Raw genomic sequence first — 17,620 nt, 5'->3', positions numbered from 1 at the left:
CCTCTATCAAGGTACTGTGAAGAGTATTTAAGATGAAGGGTGTTCTGCTCACAGCACTGGCTCTGGTTCCTGGTAAGCTCTTAACAAGTGTTCGCTTCTGTTGGTGATCACAGGAAGCACCATACGCTTTTGCGCAGATAATGAGGGAAGCTTGGGATCTTAAAAAGAGAACCATGGCTCTTGCGTGGAATCTGGAGCTGGCATTGCCAATGTCTGGGTCACAGATTTGGTAGCGTTGTGATCTCCTCGATGACCAACTTCATCTTTGGCTCGGTTCCTTGCGTTAAATTACTAACCTCACTGTAATCAGTAGTTACTTAAGAGATCAGAACATCTAAGTATATATTATCTCACGGAGAATTCCTTTCCATGGAGTCAGAGCCCTGCCACTGTCCTCGGGCAGGTCACCTGCCCCGTTTACGGGTTCCTCATCTGAAAACCTCAAGTGTTGGACTGAATTTTTTCTGTGGCCCCAGCCACTTCTGCAGAAATCCCTGCTGCTCAAACACGTATGGCTTTGAATATCTATTAGGGCTTGTTGCGAGAAATAGGAATGTTGGGGTGGGGGGGAACGATTTTTTTCTGTTGCAGATTCTCTCTTAAGAATACAGGAGTTTTTTCACAGTGACTTTCCTGTCTGAAAACATCAGGGCATTTATACAGGAGCTTAGTTGGGGTGGGGATGACATTGCCTTTGTTACTTAAATTCAGACAACTAGAAAAGGAGATTATTGTTCTTGGTTAGTTGATTGGAAATGTCATAGAGTGTAATTATTTGTAACTGCTCCGTGGAGTCTTTCTGCATTTATTTCCTTCCCCACCCATTTTTGTTTTCAATGCAATCCTTAAACAGCCTTCATTTGCCATGAATAAGCAGCTAACTTTAAAAGCCTTTATTCACTTGTGCGATTTAACAGAGTTCCTTTGTCTTCACATACATCTCAGTGGGGAAATTCTAATAAGAATGTTCTTCATCGATGCTGATGCTGCATTTAAAGCAGCTGCAAATTGACTGTATCTGCTCAGTGACCCCAGCAAGCGGTGTCCCTAGTAATAGTGGCCTAAGAACTCTTGGTCATGGTGAATGAAGAGAACTCCGTTAAATATTTTTTTTAAGTCCTTGAGCTCGGTCACTTATATAAATGGATTTGTTCAGTAATGCTAGTCACAGTGCAGACTCCAGTCTGTGTTCTGAGTGTAAATCCTTGTGCTTTAATGACATGATTTCAAACTTAGCTCCGCATTTTCTTTTACGTACATTGGGAAAAATAGTGGAGAATGTACCCTTCCGTACCTCTTGGATTTCAAGTGCACATTATTTTAAGCACCTAGATTCATTTTTTGTGTCTTTGATTTCACAGGAAATTATTAGTTCCTTGCCTAACATAATAAATGACAAATACGGAAGGAAGGTCCTCTTGTATTTACTGAGCCCCAGAGATCCTGCACACACAGTGCGGGAAATTATTGAGGTTCTGCAGAGAGGAGATGGGAACGCACACAGGTAAGAATAGTACAGTGGCTTGAGCCCTTTGTTTTCTGGTGTGGTTGCTTATTTTGAGTAGCTTACATTTCCAGAAATCTCCTCATGCATGCATATCCTCTATTGTGCTTCTCTAAAACTTGGAAGGTGAATCCCATTTTTAAGCCTGTAATTTTGGCAGATTCTTTAAAGTTTTTACCTAGAAAAGGAGAAAAATGTATTGTGCCAAAAGAATGCCTCTGAGTGCCTGGCACAGAGTAGGCATTCATTGTGTGGTCCCTTTTGGTTTTGCTGCACTTATTTGTTTTAAACTGGAGCAATTTTTTTTTTTTAATTTTACTTATTTTTTTTAACTCTGGTATGGCTATCATACAGTGTTATTTTAGTTTCAGGGGTACAATATAGTGATTCAGCAATTCTATACATTCTTCAGTGCTCATCATCGTAAGTGTGTTCTTCACCTACGATGTTCTTCACTCCCGTCCCCGCCTCCCCTCTGGTAACCCATCAGTTTGTTCCCTGTAGGTGAGAGTCTGTTTTTTGGTTTGTCTCTCTCTCTTTTTTTTTCTTAGTTGATTTGATTTATTTCTTAAATTCTGCATATGAGTGACATCATATGTTATTTTATTTGTCTTTCTCAGACTTATTTCACTTAGCATTATACTCTGTGACTCCATCCATGTTGTTGCACACGGCAAGATTTTATTCTTTTTATGGCTGGGCAATATTCCATTGTCTCTATACACCACATCTTCTTTGTCCATTCATCTATTGATGGATACTTGAGCTGCTTCCATAGTTTGGCTATTCTAAATAACGCTGCAATAAACATAGGGGTGTATTTATCTTTTCAAATTAGTGTTTTCGTACTCATTGGGTATGTACCCATTAGTGGAATCACTGGATCATACGGTAATTCTGTTTGTAATTTTTTGGGGAACCTCTGTACTCTTTTCCACAGTGGCTGTACCAGTTTGCATTCCCACCAACAGGGTTCCTTTTTCTCAACATCCTCACCAGCACTTATTGTTTCTTGTGTTTCTGATTTTAGCCATTCTGACAGGTGTGAGGTGATACCTAATCATTTTGATTTGCATTTCCCTAATGGTTAGTGATGTTGAGCATCATTTCATCTGCCTGTTGTCTTTCTGTAGGTCTTCTTTGGAGAAATGTCTGTTCATGTCTTTTGCCCTTTTTAATTTGATTCTTTGTTTCTCTGGTGTTGAGTTGTGCAAGTTCTTTATATGTTTTGGATACTAACCCCTTATCAGATATGTCACTGGCAAATAACTCCTCCCATTCCGTAGACTGTCTTTTAGTTTTGTTGATTATTTCCTTTGCTGTGCAGAAGCTTTTTCTTTTCATGTAGCCCCGGTAGTTTATTTTTGTTTGCGTTTCCCTTGCCTCAAGAGACATATCTAGAAAGATGTTGCTATGGCCAATGTCAGAGAAACTACTGCCTATGCTCTCTTCTAGGATTTTTATGGTTTCAGGTGTCCAGTTTAGGTTCTTAATCTATTTTTAGTTTATTTTTGTGTATGGTATGAGAAAGTGGTCCAGTTTCATTCTTTTGCATATAGCTGTCCAGTTTCGCAATATCTTTGTTGAAGAGACTGTCATTGTCCCATTGCATATTCTTGCCTTGCAATCCTTTGTTGAAGATTAATTGACCGTATAATTGTGGGTTCATTTCTAGGCTCTCTCTCTTCTGTTCCATTGTTCTACGTGTCTGTTTTTTGTGCCTGTGCCATACTGTTTTGATTCTACAGCTTTGTAGTATATCTTGAAATCTGGGATTTTGATACCTCCAGTTGTGTTCTGTTTCAAGATTGCTTTGGTTATTCAGGGTCTTTTGTAGTTCCATACAAATTTTAGGATTATTTCTTCAAGTTCTGGGGAAAATGCTATTGGTATTTTGGTAGGGATTACATTAAATCTGTAGATTGCTTTGGGTAGCCTGGCCATTTTAACAAGTTTTGTTCTTCTAATCCATGAGCATGAAATGTTTTTCCATTTGTTTGTGTCTTCAGTTTCTTTCAGCAGTGTTTTATAGCTTTCAGGGTATAGGTCTTGCACCACCTTGCTCAAGTTTATTCCTACATATTCTTTTTGGTACAATTGTAAATGGAGTTTTTTTTCCTTAATTTCTCTTTCTGCTACTTCATTATTAGTGTATAGAAATGCAGTGGATTTCTGATTGTTAATTTTGTATCCTGTGACCCTAACTCATTTATCCGTTTTGGTAGTTCTTTGTTAGAGTCTTTAGGGTTTACTCTAGATCGTATCATGTCCTCTGCGAACAGTGACAGTTACACGTCTTCCTTACCAATTTAGATTCCTTTTATTTCTTTCGTGTTGTCTCATTGCTGTGGCTAGGACTTCAGTACTCTTGAATAAAAGTGCTGAGCGTGGACATCCTTGTCTTATTCCTGATCTTAGGGAAAAGCTGTTTTTCATCATTGATGATGAGGTTAGCTGTGGGTTTTTGTTATATATGGCCTTTATTATCTTGAGGTATGTTCCCTCTAAACCTGCTTTGTTGAGGGTTTCTATCATGAACGGATGTTGTATTTTGTCACATCTTTTTTCTGCATCTATTGAAACATCTTTTCTCTTGATGCATTATTTTGATTGATTTGTGAATATTGAACCACCCTTGCATCCCAAGAATAAATCCCACTTGATTGTGGTGAGTGTTTTTTTAGTGTATTATTGGATTTGATTTGCTATTTTGTGGAGTGTTTTTGCATCTGTGTTCATCAGAGATAATTGGCTTGTGATTCTCTGTATTTTTCTGTAGTGCCTTTATCTGGTTTGGTATCAGAGTAATGCTGGCCTCATAGAATGAATTTAGAGGCGTTCCTTCTTCTCTTTTTTGGAGTAGTTTGAAAAGAATAGGTAGTATTAACTCTTCATTAAATGTTTGGTAGAATTCACCTGTGAAGTCCTCTGGTCCTGAACTTGTGTTTGCTGGAAGTCTTTTGATCACGGCTTCAGTTTCATTGCTGGTAATCGGCCTGTTCAAATTTTCCGTTTCTTCCAGATTTAGTTTTGGAAGGTTCTATGTTTTTGGGAATTCATGCATTTCTTCTAACTTGTCCAATTTGTGGGCACACAAGTTTTTATACTATTATATTGTAACCCTGTGTATTTCTGTGGTGTCAGTTGTTATTTCTCCTTTTTCATTTCTGATTTTGTTTATTTGAGGCTGCCTAAGGGTTTATCAATTTTGTTCATCTTTTCAAAGAACAAGCTCCTGGTTTCATCTGTTTTATTGGGTTTTTTTAGTTTCTGTTGTGTTTATTTCTGCTCTGTTTATTATTTCCTTCTTTATACTGGTTTTAGGTTTTGTTTGTTGTTCTTATCTAGCTCCTTTAGGTGTAAAATTAAATTGTTCTTTTGAGATTTTTCTTGCTTCTTGAGGTATGCCTGTATTGCTGTATACTTCCCTCTTAGAACCACCTTTGCTGCATCTTGAAGATTTTGGATTGTTGTGTCTTCATTTTCATTTGTCTCCATGAATTTTTTAATTTCCTCTTTGATTTCTTATTGACTCATTCATTCTTCAGTAGCATGTTATTCAGCGTCCATCTGTTTGTGTTCTTTCCTGATTTTTTCGTGTGGTTGATTGCTAGTTTCATAGCATTGTGGTCAGAAAAGATACGTGGTATATGACATCAGTCTTTTTGAATTTGCTGAGACCTGTTTTGTGGCCTACTATGATGTATTAGGAAGACTATTCCATATAAATTTGAAAAGAATATGTATTCTCTTGTTTTAAGATGGAATGTTCTGAGTATATATGTTAAATCCATCTGGTCTAAACTGTTATTCAAAGCCACTGTTTCCTTGTTGATTTGCTATTTAAATCATCTGTCTGTTAATGTAAATGGATTCTCAAAGTCCTCTATTGTTAATGTATTATCAGTTATTTCCTTTATGTCTGTTATTAGCTGCTTTATGTATTTGAGTGCTTCCACATTGGGTGCATGGATATTTACAATTGCTATCTCTTCTCGTTGGATTGTCCCTTTATAATTTTGCAGTATCCTTATGTGTCTCTTGTTACAGTCTTGTAAGTTTTAAAGTCTGTTTTGTCCAATACAGGTATTGCTACCCCAGCTATCTTTTTATTTCCATTTTGTTGATAAATGCTGTTCCATCCCTTTATTTTCATTGTGCATGTGTCTTTAGGTCTGAAATGAGTCTTGTAGGCAGCATATAGATGAATCTTTTTTTATCCGTTCTGTCACCCTATGTCTTTTGATTGGAGTGTTTCGTCCATTTGCATTCAAAGTAAATATTGATAGGCACGTACTTATTGCCATTTTGTTACTTGCTTTATGATTGTTTTGTAGTTCTGTTCCTTCCCATTGCTCTTTTCTCTCACAGTTTGCTGGCTTTCTGTAGTGTGATATACTTGGATTCCTTTTTCTTTATTTTAGTCATATCTGTTACCGGTTTTTAAATTGGGGTTATCATTAGGTTTATATGTGACATCTTATGCATCTAGGAATCTGTTAAGTTGATGGTCACTTGAGTTTAAACCCATTCTAAAAGCACCAAATTGTTACTTTTCTCCTCTTTCCCTTCCTCATTTTAGGCATGGTGTATACTTTTACCTCCTTTTATTTTGTGACTCCCTCAACTGATTGGTATAAATATACTTAATTTTGCTGCCTTTATGTTTCCTACTTTTCTTACTCCTGCTTACGGTCTTTCCTTTTCACTCAGGGTGTGTCTCCTTTTGCATTTCTTGCAAGGCTGGTTTAGTGGTGATGAATTCCTTTAACTTTTGTTTGTCTGGGAAACTCTTAATCTCTCTATTCTGAATGATATCCTTGCTGGATGAGTATTGTTGGTAGCATGTTTTTTTCTTTCAGAACTTTGAATATATCACGCCACTCCCTTCTGGCATGCAGGGTTTCTGCTGAAAAATCAGCTGATAGCCTGAGGGGGCTTCCCTTGTATGTAAATGTTTTCTTTTCTCTTGTTTCTTTAAAAAGTCTCCGGCACGTTTTGCCATTTTGATTACTGTGTGTCTTGGTGTGGACCTCCTTGGGCTGATTTTGTTGAGGTTCTCTCTACCTCCTGGATCTGGGGATCTGTTTCCGTTGGGAGATTTGGGAAGTTTTGAGCTGGTAACTTCTATAAGTAAGTTTTCTGCCCCTTTTTCTCTCTCTTTTTCTGGGATCTTTACAATGCAAATATTATTACACTTGGTGATGTTGCTGATTCCCTTAACCTCTTTTCATTTTCTATTGTTGTTTGGCCCCTGTGTCAGTGGGCCAGTGTGGGGCCGCCTCGGGCTCCATGTGAGTCAGACCAGGTGTCTGCCATGGTGCAGTAGCCCCGACCTGCAGCGGTGCCTTCCCTGTGTCGTCCCCTGAGAAGCTTTCCCGGGGGCGGGACCCGCTGTCAGACCAGAGGTCTTGGCCCAGCCCTGCTGGCGCTGCCTTGGACTGCGTGTGGTTAACTTCCCCTCTCCCTGGGGCGGGAGCTGCGGAGTGGTGCCGGCCCCTGTCAGAGCTGCTCACACACGGCCTCAGCTTGGGGCCCTGCCTCGGATGGTCTCTGGGCCAAGAGCGTGTTGGAGGAGGGAGGTCTGCAAGAGGACCCGGCGTGGAGCTAGTCTGTTGGGGGGCGGGCGGGGGGGCGGGGTCCCGGAGCGGAGGCCTAGCCGGGAGGGCCGAGTCTACAGAAGTGCTCAGAGATGGGGGGCGCTGTTAGCAAATCAGGTGGACGGTGTTGCGCGGGCTCCGTTCCCACAGGGGTCCGTGTGCCTCGGCCAGGGGACAGGGGAGGGAAGTGGCGCCCTCCAGCTTCTTCTTTCCTGTAGAAGTGTCCCGAAGATCCCTGCCCCTCCATCCCAGGCTGTGAGCTTAGTAAACGGATTTCGCTCCCGCATATCCCGGGTGCTTTTCGAACTGCTGCTTCTATGTTGTGTATCTCCACAGGCCTTTTTGTCGTGCTGTCTCTAAGGCGGGGACTCGGTTTTCTGTCACCCTCCCTGCTCTCCCAGAGCCACGCATGCTGAAAGTTCTGGGCGTTCAGCCCCACTGATTGTAAGAACCCATGAGATTATGCCCCACTGATTGTCAAAGCCACATGTTTCAATCCCACACGTTACAGGGATTCGTCTTCCCCAGGCAGACACCCCGTGTCGGGCCCGCCTCGCGTGAGGGGCTGTTTCTCTCCCTCCTCCACCCCCACTGCAGACAGTCGTGGGCGTCCTTTCAGCTTCCGACCCGCGTCTCCTCCCTTCCTGTCCTCACCAGTATGGCCTCATCCCTGGATTTAGCGGTTTAGACGCTGTTCTGCCAGTCCTCTGGTCGTTCTCTGGGTTGTTCACCCTGATGTGGGTGTTACCTAGTGTTTCCACGGGAGGAGGTGGGCTTAGGGTCCTCTTCTGCCGTCCTCCCCGGAGATCAGTTTTGCTTTATTTTTAAAGCTATTGGTATCACACAATTCGATATTGTAGAGAGTAGAGTCCATAAAGTAGTTTAATCCTGTCTTCTAATTTGTTGTTGTTGTTTGGGTATTACATCGGGCAAGGTTCACTTATTAAGTGCCAATTCTGTGACAGGCACTGTTCAGATCCTGGAGACACAAAGATGAAAGCGAGGTATCCCACCCTTAAGTTGCCTACTACCTGCACACCACAGAGAGAGAAACGATTATGCCAAGTTGGACCAAGACTGTTTCTTAAAAATGTTTAGTGTGTATTTATTTTTGAGAGAGAGAGAGTGTGTGTATGAGCAGGGGTAGGGCAGAGAGAGACATGCAGAATCTAGGGCAGGCTCCAGGCCGCCCGACGTGGGGGTCGAGCCTGCGAACCGCGAGATCATGATCTGGGCCGAAGTCGGATGCTTAACCGACTGAGCCACCCAGGCGCCCCTGACGCAGATTGTTTAAAGCCCATAGAGGTTTTTGTGGTGATAAGATCACTGTCTTTCCTTCGCCACTCATCTCACCCGAGTGCCTCGTTCGCCACGCTCCTACAGTAAGAAGGACACCGCCATCCGCCGGCGAGAGCTCCTGGAGGCCGTCTCTCCGGCTTTGTTAAGCTACCTGCAAGGACACGCCCGCGAAGTGGTGCTGGATAAGTCTGCGTGCGTGTTGGTGCCCGGCATTCTGGGAGCTGCCACGGGAGACGTCCAGCCCGCCATGAGCGCCATCGCCGGCTTGGCGGCCGCAGAGTTGCACCCGGGCGGCCAGGATGGAGAGGTAACGTGCTGTCGCGAGACGGGCGGAAAGCTGCAGCGTCGCACAGACGCCGGCCACCGAGATCAGGGCTCGAAGAGAACTCCGATGCTGACTGCCTCCCCTCAGCCCGAACCCGCAGCACATCTGATCCTGCGGATTCGGAACACGGTGCCGCTGCAGGGCTGTCTTTCTCAGAGCTTCCCGTGACTTCTTCTTACCCACAGAGTCGAGACCGTCGTCTTAACGTGGCTCTCTGCGGCCCGTGGTTGGCACCAGGCTGCCTTCCTAGCTTTTGCTGTGTTCTTCTCTCTGTTTTGAATTCACTGTGGATTCTTGCACCTCTCTGCATTCGCATGCGCCTCTTTCCTCACCCTGGATGCCACCTGTGTCCCCATTTTGCCGTGCTGTCCCTGTCGAAAGCCTCACTCATCCTAGAAGTTGCCCAGAGTCCCTCTCCTTGAAGTCTTCCCAAGTTCCCTCCCATTAAAAAAGTCCGCTCTTTCTGATAGCTCCCCTGCCTGCCTGCCTTGGCCCGGGACTCCTTCTGCCTTACCTCTTAAGTTCCTTGATCCACATGCCTCATCTGTGTTGGGCGGTGGTCCGCCCTGTTCCCCCATCCCCCAAAGCTTACTGTTTTGCTGAACACAACATAGAGACGAATACGTACCCAGATAATTACCCACTAGAGGATGGAGATACCTGCTGTAAAGGACACGTATGTGTTCTCTAGGGCCGTATAAGAATGGGAGCCAGCCTGTCCCCAGGAAGGCTTCCCCGAGGCAGTGAAGGTTACACTGAGGCCGGAGGATCGTAGCTCAGTGAAGAAAGGCAGAGGGAGGAACATGGGCCGCAGTTGGAAGGAGGGAAGGGTCTCGGCTCATTTGGGGACAGAGGGCTCAGGGGAGGTCAGCCGGCAGAGGGAAGAAGAGGCAGAGGTCAGACCGGGCAGGGCCTGTGTGTTGGGGAGTCTACTATTTCCTGCTGCGGGCCCTGGGTCTGGACCTTCCCCTCACAGGGCAGAGCGTAGAAACCAGCCAGGAGGATGTAGGCGTGATGAGTTTTCTCTGTAAGGGATGGAGCCCATTGTCTCTGCTTGATAAGGAGAGATCCTAGGTGCTGTGGGACCCGTGGGGACCAAGTGTCAGTGTTTCTGCTGTCACGCTTCATCCCACAGGTTCATTTGCACTCAGAACTGCCTATTGCAGCCTGAACAGTGGTTGGCAGGACGTTGGGACGAGCGCCGTGTGGTGCTATTCAGCGTGGAGGTCATGAGACCGCACCTGAAGTGCCTTTTAGTGGCTCTGGCCGCGGTGTCCCTCTTCCTCTCAGTCTGGGGATTGGGCCAGATCTCTGGTCCCTCCGGGCGTTCAGGGCCACTCCTGATCATGACCTCCCTCCTGAGTGTTGTCGAACTTCCAACTTGTCTGAGTCCTCACCTGTGTGCGGTGATAGAGAATGGATTGTCGGCCAAGGCGTGGCTGAAGACTTCTGTTTAAGTCCCTGCCTTCTTGCCCCCTTACAGCTTCACGTCGCAGAGCATCCTGCGGGACATCTCGTTCTGAAGTGGTTAATAGAACAAGATAAGAAGATGAAGGAAAGTGGAAGAGAAGGTAGGCTGTGAAACTTGACCTTTTCCTGTATCTCATGTGGAATTTCAGTAATTCCTGACCCTAACTGTATGCCCGTCATTTATGTTCAAGTGAAACTTGCTGAGTGTTTACAAATGATGTCTATGAACAAGAAGTAATTTAGGGGTTGCAAATAATGCTCTAGTAGATGTTGGAAATTTATGTCCCATAATCCTTTAATTTCCTTTCTCTGTCCACCCTCCCTCACTGTCTCACCTCCCTCGCTACTTCAGGCTTTGGATCTGGCTGGCCAGAGCCCTAAAATGCCATTCTGTTCCTTGAGGGGGTGGGGGTGGGAAGGGGGGGAAGATTTGTGAGTGTCTCTACCCCCAGCTGAAAAGTGTATTTATCTCTACTTTGGAGGAAAGGATAAGCAGAAGAAAACTATCCTCCTCAGAATTTTGAGCTAATGCCTGTTTGGCATTGAAAATACATATGACCAAAGAGCAAGCCAGTGCTTGGCCGCTTGCTGCTCTGCAGAAAGTCAGCTTTCAAGAGAAGGACAGCATCTTTTATCCACCTGAAAAGTGGCATCCCATTCCTGTCTCGGTCCTGTCTTTGACCAGACCTTCTGTTACTAAGTTCGAGCTCCATCCAGTATTGTAGCCACTGAAGGGCTTTCCCAAACCCTCATTGTGTCTGGACAAAGCGACAGATAATGAATTTCTGTCTTGAGGCAAGTTGCAGCCTGATGGCTAGTGGGGCGATCAGTACAGTAGTACAGTTGTCACTTCTCACTCTCCCTTGAAGATCAGAGACTTGGGGCTGTTTTTCATTGCACGCTTCCTGTAAAGGAGACAGCTTGTAACACAGTTTGAAGGGAAAATAATGTATTGAATCATCTTTTTCATTATTAAGAATTCAGTGCTCTGTTGAGCTGAGTTTATGTCAGAAAAGTTGTCTGGTTTGCTTTTAAAATCCAAAGAATTTTCAAGTGACTTTTGTCCCTAATTCGGTTACACTGGCAGCCTTATAACATGCTTGTGTGGACCTGCCGTGTTCCTCACATTCACGGAGCTCCGAATGGGCGTGGCTGGCTGTCTTGGTCCTCTGTCGCCGTGTAACAAGCCACCCCAAAACTTGGTAGTTCTCAAACAACATCTGATCGGGGTTTGGTTTTGTTCTCTTCACTGTCACCTGGGGCAGCTCGGCTTAGGGTCGGAGTATCTCTGCACTTGGGCGATGGCTGGCGGTGGCCAAGTCCAGCAGCCTCGTGCCATTCCGCCAGGCTGCTTGGGCTTCCTCACAACATGGTGGGTGGGCTCTAAGAGAAGAAAGCAGGTGCGTGGTGCTTTTATGATTTAGCCATAGAAGTTACTTAACATCGCTCTTTCCCTTATCTCTTGGTTAAGTCCGTCACAGGCCCACCAGGGTTCAAAAGAAGACATTGATTCCAGCTCCGGGTGGGGGTGGGCGTGTGCAGCATTCTAGAACAGCACACAGGACAGGGATACTGTCGTGGTCAGTCACCTTTGGAAAACACCATCTGCCTCACTGGCCAATTGCTGTCCTTCGACCTGTGCCGTGAAGAGCTAAATGACCCTAGGCCTCTTGGCTTTTAAAAGGTCCTCACATTTGAGTATCTTCTGAGTGAATTATATATGCAGCCACCCAAGATACTTACCTTCAAGATAGGTTTGCCTTCACTTCCATCTGTACCCAACCCTAGCTTTCAGAATTTCTGCTTTGTCCAAGAATTAGTTACATACACTTCCATCGCACGGTGAATAAGATAATATACCAAGCCCTTGGGAATCTGATAATGACAAGCAAGCTAATAACACAAGATGAGTAACATTTTTGACGGGTGAATGGCTAGCTTTGTAGACAGAAATTACCAGGTGTCAATCACAATAGTCACGTGACCACTAGTCACCTCCTGAGTGAGCATTTTTCACGAGGGAGAACTTGCTCTCATCCAAGCACGAGGTGTTGCTGTCAAACGTTCACTTCCTGAATGCCTTTCAGGTCAGGGTTAAATCATTAAATAGTACAAAGAGATGCAAGCACGACCAAGTGCTCATTTTATAAGAATTCATTGTTTGTCCTGAGTAATTATTTCTAAACAAAGTCTAAAACCTGGATCAGAGTAGAAGGAAATGGCTGTATTGGAAACACATTAAACAGGGGCGCCTGGGTGGCTCCGTCGGTGGAGCGTCCGACTTCGGCTCAGGTCGTGATCTTGCGGCTCGAGAGTTCAAGCCCAGAGTCAGGCTCTGTGCGGACAGCTCGGAGCCTGGAGCCTGCTTCCCATTCTGTGTCTCCCTCTCTCTCCACCACCCCGGCACTCTGTCTCTCTCAAAAATAAATAAAACATTTTGTAAAAGAGAATTGTAGGACATTAATGGCTTTTTAAAATAAAAATGAAGGGCACCTGGGTGGCTCAGTCGGTTAAGCGCCAGACTCCAGCTCAAGTCATGATCTCACAGTTTGTGGGTTTGAGCCCCGCCCACATCACGCTCTGTGCTGACAGCTCGGAGCCTGGAGCCTGCTTCGGATTCTGTGTCTCCTCTGTCTGCCCCTCCCCCACTCGCACTCTGACTCACTCTATCTCTCTGTTTCTCTCTCTCTCTCTCTCTCTCTTTCCGAGAAATAAACAAAAAAATTTAAAAACACACATCAAATAAATGAGAGCTGGAATTTTTAGTATTAAGGAAGATTGAGTCAGAACTCTCTTTATTCACTTTTTTATTAGAATATTTGTAGATTTAAGGGCAGTAGAGAAGTAGATTGGGAGTTTAAATCTTGGTGTGATGTTCACTAAGCTTCAGTGTATTTTTCAATTTTTCAGGTTGTTTCGCAAAAACACTTGTAGAGCATGTTGGTGTGAAGAACCTGAGGTCCTGGGCCAGTGTAAACCGAGGTGCCATTATTCTTGCTAGGTACGTACGTGTGTGCCTTGGCCGCACAGGCCCCTCCTCCTGCCTGTTGGCGCAGAAACCCCTTCCTCCACGTTCTTCCTTGGGTCTATCCTTGGTGTCTGGTCGCTGGCCATCGCTCCCGGTCCCTCGGGGTGCAGACGGGCACAGCAAATAGCAGAGGCCAGATGTAACTCTTTCAGTCGGTTCTTAAAAGTTTATTTTACGGCTTTGACCAAAATAGAATTGGATTCTCTCTCTTGCTCCCTCGCTCTACTCAGGAAAGCGCTTTACGTCTGATTAACGTGTAGGGGTCACTTTCACGACCTTCTTTTCTCCCCAGGTTATGGAGCCCTCCGACACCCGATTATTATAAATTATGTAATTCATAGGATTTGCCCAGTATACACGTTTTCTGGAACACTATTATGGCCATTGGGAATTATAGATCTCAAAAAAAAAAAAGGGATCTGTAGCAACTCGTTCACCTTTTGGCATTTCGCGTTGGTTGGGCTTAAACTGTACGTTCCGAAGTAATAAGCCATCAGTCCGGCCAGTGTCACATCTCCTCACCTGGTCCTTGTTCCTGGAAGGCTGTGTTGGCAACCCCTGGACATTTTGCCTTTTGACCCTCCTCGTGCATATGCACAGTCTCCCCGTCTCACACACCCTTCCTGCCTCTGGCAGCCACCTATCTGTTCTCTGTATTTATGAGCTGGGTTTTGTTTTGTTTTGCTTTTCTTTTTGTTTTAAATTAGACTCCACGTGTAAATAAGAGATCACACAGTGTATCGTTTGACTGTTTTACATTTATGGTTTTGACCAAAATTGTAATTGCATTCTTTTTAACGAATTAGTCTTGTCCCTGTGAAAACTGACAAAGTTGCTTTTTAAATCATGCCTGACTTTACGTGTCATTTGTCTTACTTTCCAGTATTCTTAAAAGGATTCTGGGAGCATTTGCTACTGAAGTCTGCATGCTAATTGTTTATTTCTAATTAAAATGATAGAATACTGATGATTTGTGAATTGAGGCATGTGCTCAACTTGTCTGTTGTTCTCCAGAGTTACTTGGAGTTTATAATTAACAGGTCATTGAAACTTACGTACGTTCTGTTCCTGGATGTGAAACCCTTCTATTAACAGCATTCATTTAAAATAGATTTGTTTGTTATTGTGAAGTAATCACTGCTGATTTTTTTTTTTTCCCCTGCTGTGTTACCGAGGTTTGGAAAAGGGGATACGTTTGAATTTCCCACAGTATGTCACATGCAGCATGCTGTGTAATTTGATCTGATCTGTTTTGTTTGTAAAAGTTAGAAGTCTTTCTTCGGTCTACAATTTGATTTTGGTACACATATACCCATAAACACGGTCCATACAGACATCCGTTAACCTCAGGTAGCTCAGGATCTCCAAATATATGGGTGGTGCGGTTCATTTTGTTCATTTCTTATGAAAATTAGTTCATTTTCCAGTTGAAGTTGAACAGCCAGAATCCATTAGCCGAAACATGAACTTTTTTAATATGAGTTTCTTTACCAAGCGTTTGGAGTGTTAACACCTACTGACATATTCTTTCATTAACGCTCAATTAACTAAAAATTTCAACCATGCCATGAAATTAATTTGTAAAGATTGCTCATCAATCAAAGCTGCTCTTGGGTGGATTTCAAACATTAGAAGGATACTACAGATTTATTTTGGAACATTGGCATGTAAGATATTTGAGGTTGTGAAGGGGTGCTGAACTACATATAACCTAATAATTAATACAATAATCAGTTTTAATGGGTTTAGAACAGTCATGTGCTTGACTTGTTTGGTAAAATTCTCTGCTCGTGTATTTTACTTCAAACTTGCGCAGTATTCCCTAGATCTTTTTTACAGTAAGTGAAAAGGCAACCTTGGTGAGAAAGAGTATCAGCCTTGTCGGCTATCTGAAAAACGACTCGGGGCAGCAGAATCCTCTAGCACTTAGATCATCGTGGGTTCTAGACACCCTGCCTGGGTTTCGATCCCAGCTCACTGTGCGGTCTTGGGCAAATCACTCAGCTTCTGTGGACCTTCATTTTCTTGGTTGTAAAATTAGATTAGTAATAATCATAGGCTGTTCTGCAAACTATAGGAGATGGTGTATGTAAAATTCTTAGCTTTACATCCAGCGCGTGTGTTCAGGAAATACTTTTATTACGTCCACGCGTTATGTGAGTGCGTGCTTAGCCAGAAACTACCCGGTGAGTCACGAATCTGTTAAAAGGGCACTTTACTTCGCACCTTTGCAAGTGGCAAGCTGGGCCTTGTCCCCCGCCAACGGCAGAGTGCTGCTCGGTGCTGCTGACCTAACCGTCCTCTTTGTGGACGTGCCGCAAGTTATCAGGACCAGGGACTTGGGGAAATGCCAAGTGGTTTGTTTCTAGGATGTGTTTCTGAGGTCAGCATTAAATGTGGTCGTGCAGAAGGGGGGAGCCCTGGTCTTCTACAGTCGGGTGCCTGTGCCCCAGCCCCTATTTAAAGAGAAAGGGGTCTCACGGGCTCTTGGTAGCAGCCTCTGGGACTCCGTTCCCTTGTGGGGATAGGGCTCCAGCAGGCTTCCAGGAAGCAGAGCTGACTGGTTTGTTTTAGTGGCTCCCGTTCATGAAGTACTCGCTAAGTGCCGTGCCCTGGCGAGGTGCCTCCCATTTGTGATCATTTGAGCCTCAAGAAATCTCTCTGGTAGGGGGTGGCTCATGTTGTTGATCCCGTCTCTAGGTCAGGAAACAGACATTTTAAATAGCACACTCTGGTGAGTACAGTTACCGAGTGGCTGAGGGAGGTTTCAAATCTAGGCCCTTAAGCTCCTCACCCTTTTGGATGTTTTAGCCACGGAGTTTAGAAGGAAGGCTCTTAGCTGCTTCCCTCTCGGGCCCTCCACCTTTCCTGCGTGGCCCCTGGTCACTGGTGCTACGTGGTTACTCAGGGAAGTCTTCTCGGTCATCTGTGTGCCCCATGGTACCGTGAAATAGAGAAGTAAAGCACAAGGTTTCTGTTCTTGAGTTTCGTCTGGGTAGGAAAGAGGGGCTAGAATCCATGCAGTAAACACATTTAAGACCGGGTGTTCGTCCTAAGATAATCAGCGAACGTAAGACCCATTCTGTACGGAACGGAGTTCCGTGTGATCTGCCAGCAAGATTATAAAACGCTTTCTATTTATGTGCTCTCAGAATATAGGCTCCCAGCTCCCCTCATTCGTCTGGTGAATTAAAAAGATGTGTTTATGATTGTCAGGCTTGTCTCACAAATCGGTGAACTTTTTCTACCTTGGGTGGAGATAGTATTGGCAGATGGTTAGGGGTTTTTATGAAATGTCATTTTTTTATTGGTTGATTGTTGTCTCCTCAGCCTTCTCCAGAGCTCCGATCAAGAAGTTGCAAACAAAGTCAAGGCTGGACTCAAAGGCCTCATTCCCACATTGGAGAAAAACAAAAATGCCAGCAAAGGAATAGAAACACTGCTTGAAAAACTGGCCGCATAGTGGAGATAGTTAAGAACAAGATGGAATCTTCTTTCCTGTTCTCTTTTCCCAGAGCGGGAAAGAAGGGCCAGGGGCTGCCTTCCTGGGAGTCTGGGTGCTCTGTATATGTGCTTCTTCTTTGTGTAAGAGTCTATTTATAAAACAATTTTCTAAAATTGGTCTTTTTTTTTTTTTTTTTTTAATCCCAGCCAAGTCTTCTGTCTTTGGAGTGCTGAGCAAATCACACGAGGCCATGACATAAAAGGCTTAACCATCATATACAGGGGGACCAACCAGATACATCCCAAGTAGAAGCAAGAGTTGATTCAAGGGAGAAGAGGTCTCCTTGAGCAGTGGTCTGAGAGGGCTTCAGGGAGGGGGTGGCACTTGGGGACCTTGAAAGAAGTCAGGGTGTAGAAAAAGGGAGCCCTGGGGAGTCTGTTGGGAGCAGTGAGGTGAAAATTAAGCGTTCTGCAGGCACTTCAGGAAGCCTTACGACCCAGAGACAGGATGGCCTGAGGCGACAGCAGCCACCACATTCCCTGCTGCTTTGGGGATTGGGTTTGGGGATTGGGTTTCAGGTTAGATTTTGTTGGCCAGGCATTCAGGTAAGTTCAGGCTCCTGAGAGGAAATGTGCTAGAAGAATGAGGGGGTCACAGTGGGGGCTGGGTGAAGGTCAAGGTCACCGGGAAAGTCTCCCTATCTTGGGAGCCGCGCCTTCCCAGTAAATAGCTCCCTGTGATCAGGCATTTTTCCTTAGGACTTTGCCTTAAGCAGCTGAAGACTTGACAGGGTTCGAGTTAGAAGAAAGGCAATGCAAATTTGTGAACAGTGCAGAAATTTAAATTTAGGCGCTGGTAGGTTGTTTGAACTTTAAAACTGTGCTTGGCGTTCAGCAACAAAGTTGAAGGGTTGGTAGACTCATCGTCACCATGGACACCGAGCCCCAAA

The 17,620-nt window shown here is 44.6% G+C and overlaps 1 protein-coding gene across 3 annotated transcripts in view; it reads left to right on the top strand.

Moving 5' to 3' along the window:
- The window catches only part of PUM3 (pumilio RNA binding family member 3), a 335,043-nt gene extending 318,199 nt beyond the window's left edge, over window positions 1–16,844 (top strand). For 2 of the 3 annotated variants that reach the window (XM_053205310.1, XM_015064499.3), the window contains 5 exons: window positions 1,362–1,504; window positions 8,488–8,710; window positions 10,212–10,299; window positions 13,109–13,199; window positions 16,557–16,844. In XM_053205310.1, the coding sequence (XP_053061285.1) occupies window positions 1,362–1,504; window positions 8,488–8,710; window positions 10,212–10,299; window positions 13,109–13,199; window positions 16,557–16,689 (678 nt within the window). In that variant the 3' untranslated portion in view covers window positions 16,690–16,844. The remainder of the gene's footprint in view (window positions 1–1,361; window positions 1,505–8,487; window positions 8,711–10,211; window positions 10,300–13,108; window positions 13,200–16,556) is intronic. The other variant, XM_053205311.1, reaches the window with a different exon arrangement.
- The last annotated feature ends 776 nt before the right edge of the window (window positions 16,845–17,620 follow it).

This window comes from Acinonyx jubatus, chromosome D4, assembly GCF_027475565.1.
Source record: "Acinonyx jubatus isolate Ajub_Pintada_27869175 chromosome D4, VMU_Ajub_asm_v1.0, whole genome shotgun sequence".
Taxonomy (NCBI): domain Eukaryota; kingdom Metazoa; phylum Chordata; class Mammalia; order Carnivora; family Felidae; genus Acinonyx; species Acinonyx jubatus.
The sequence above is the reverse complement of the archived record's forward strand: the minus strand, read 5'-3'. Positions and strand labels throughout refer to the sequence as shown.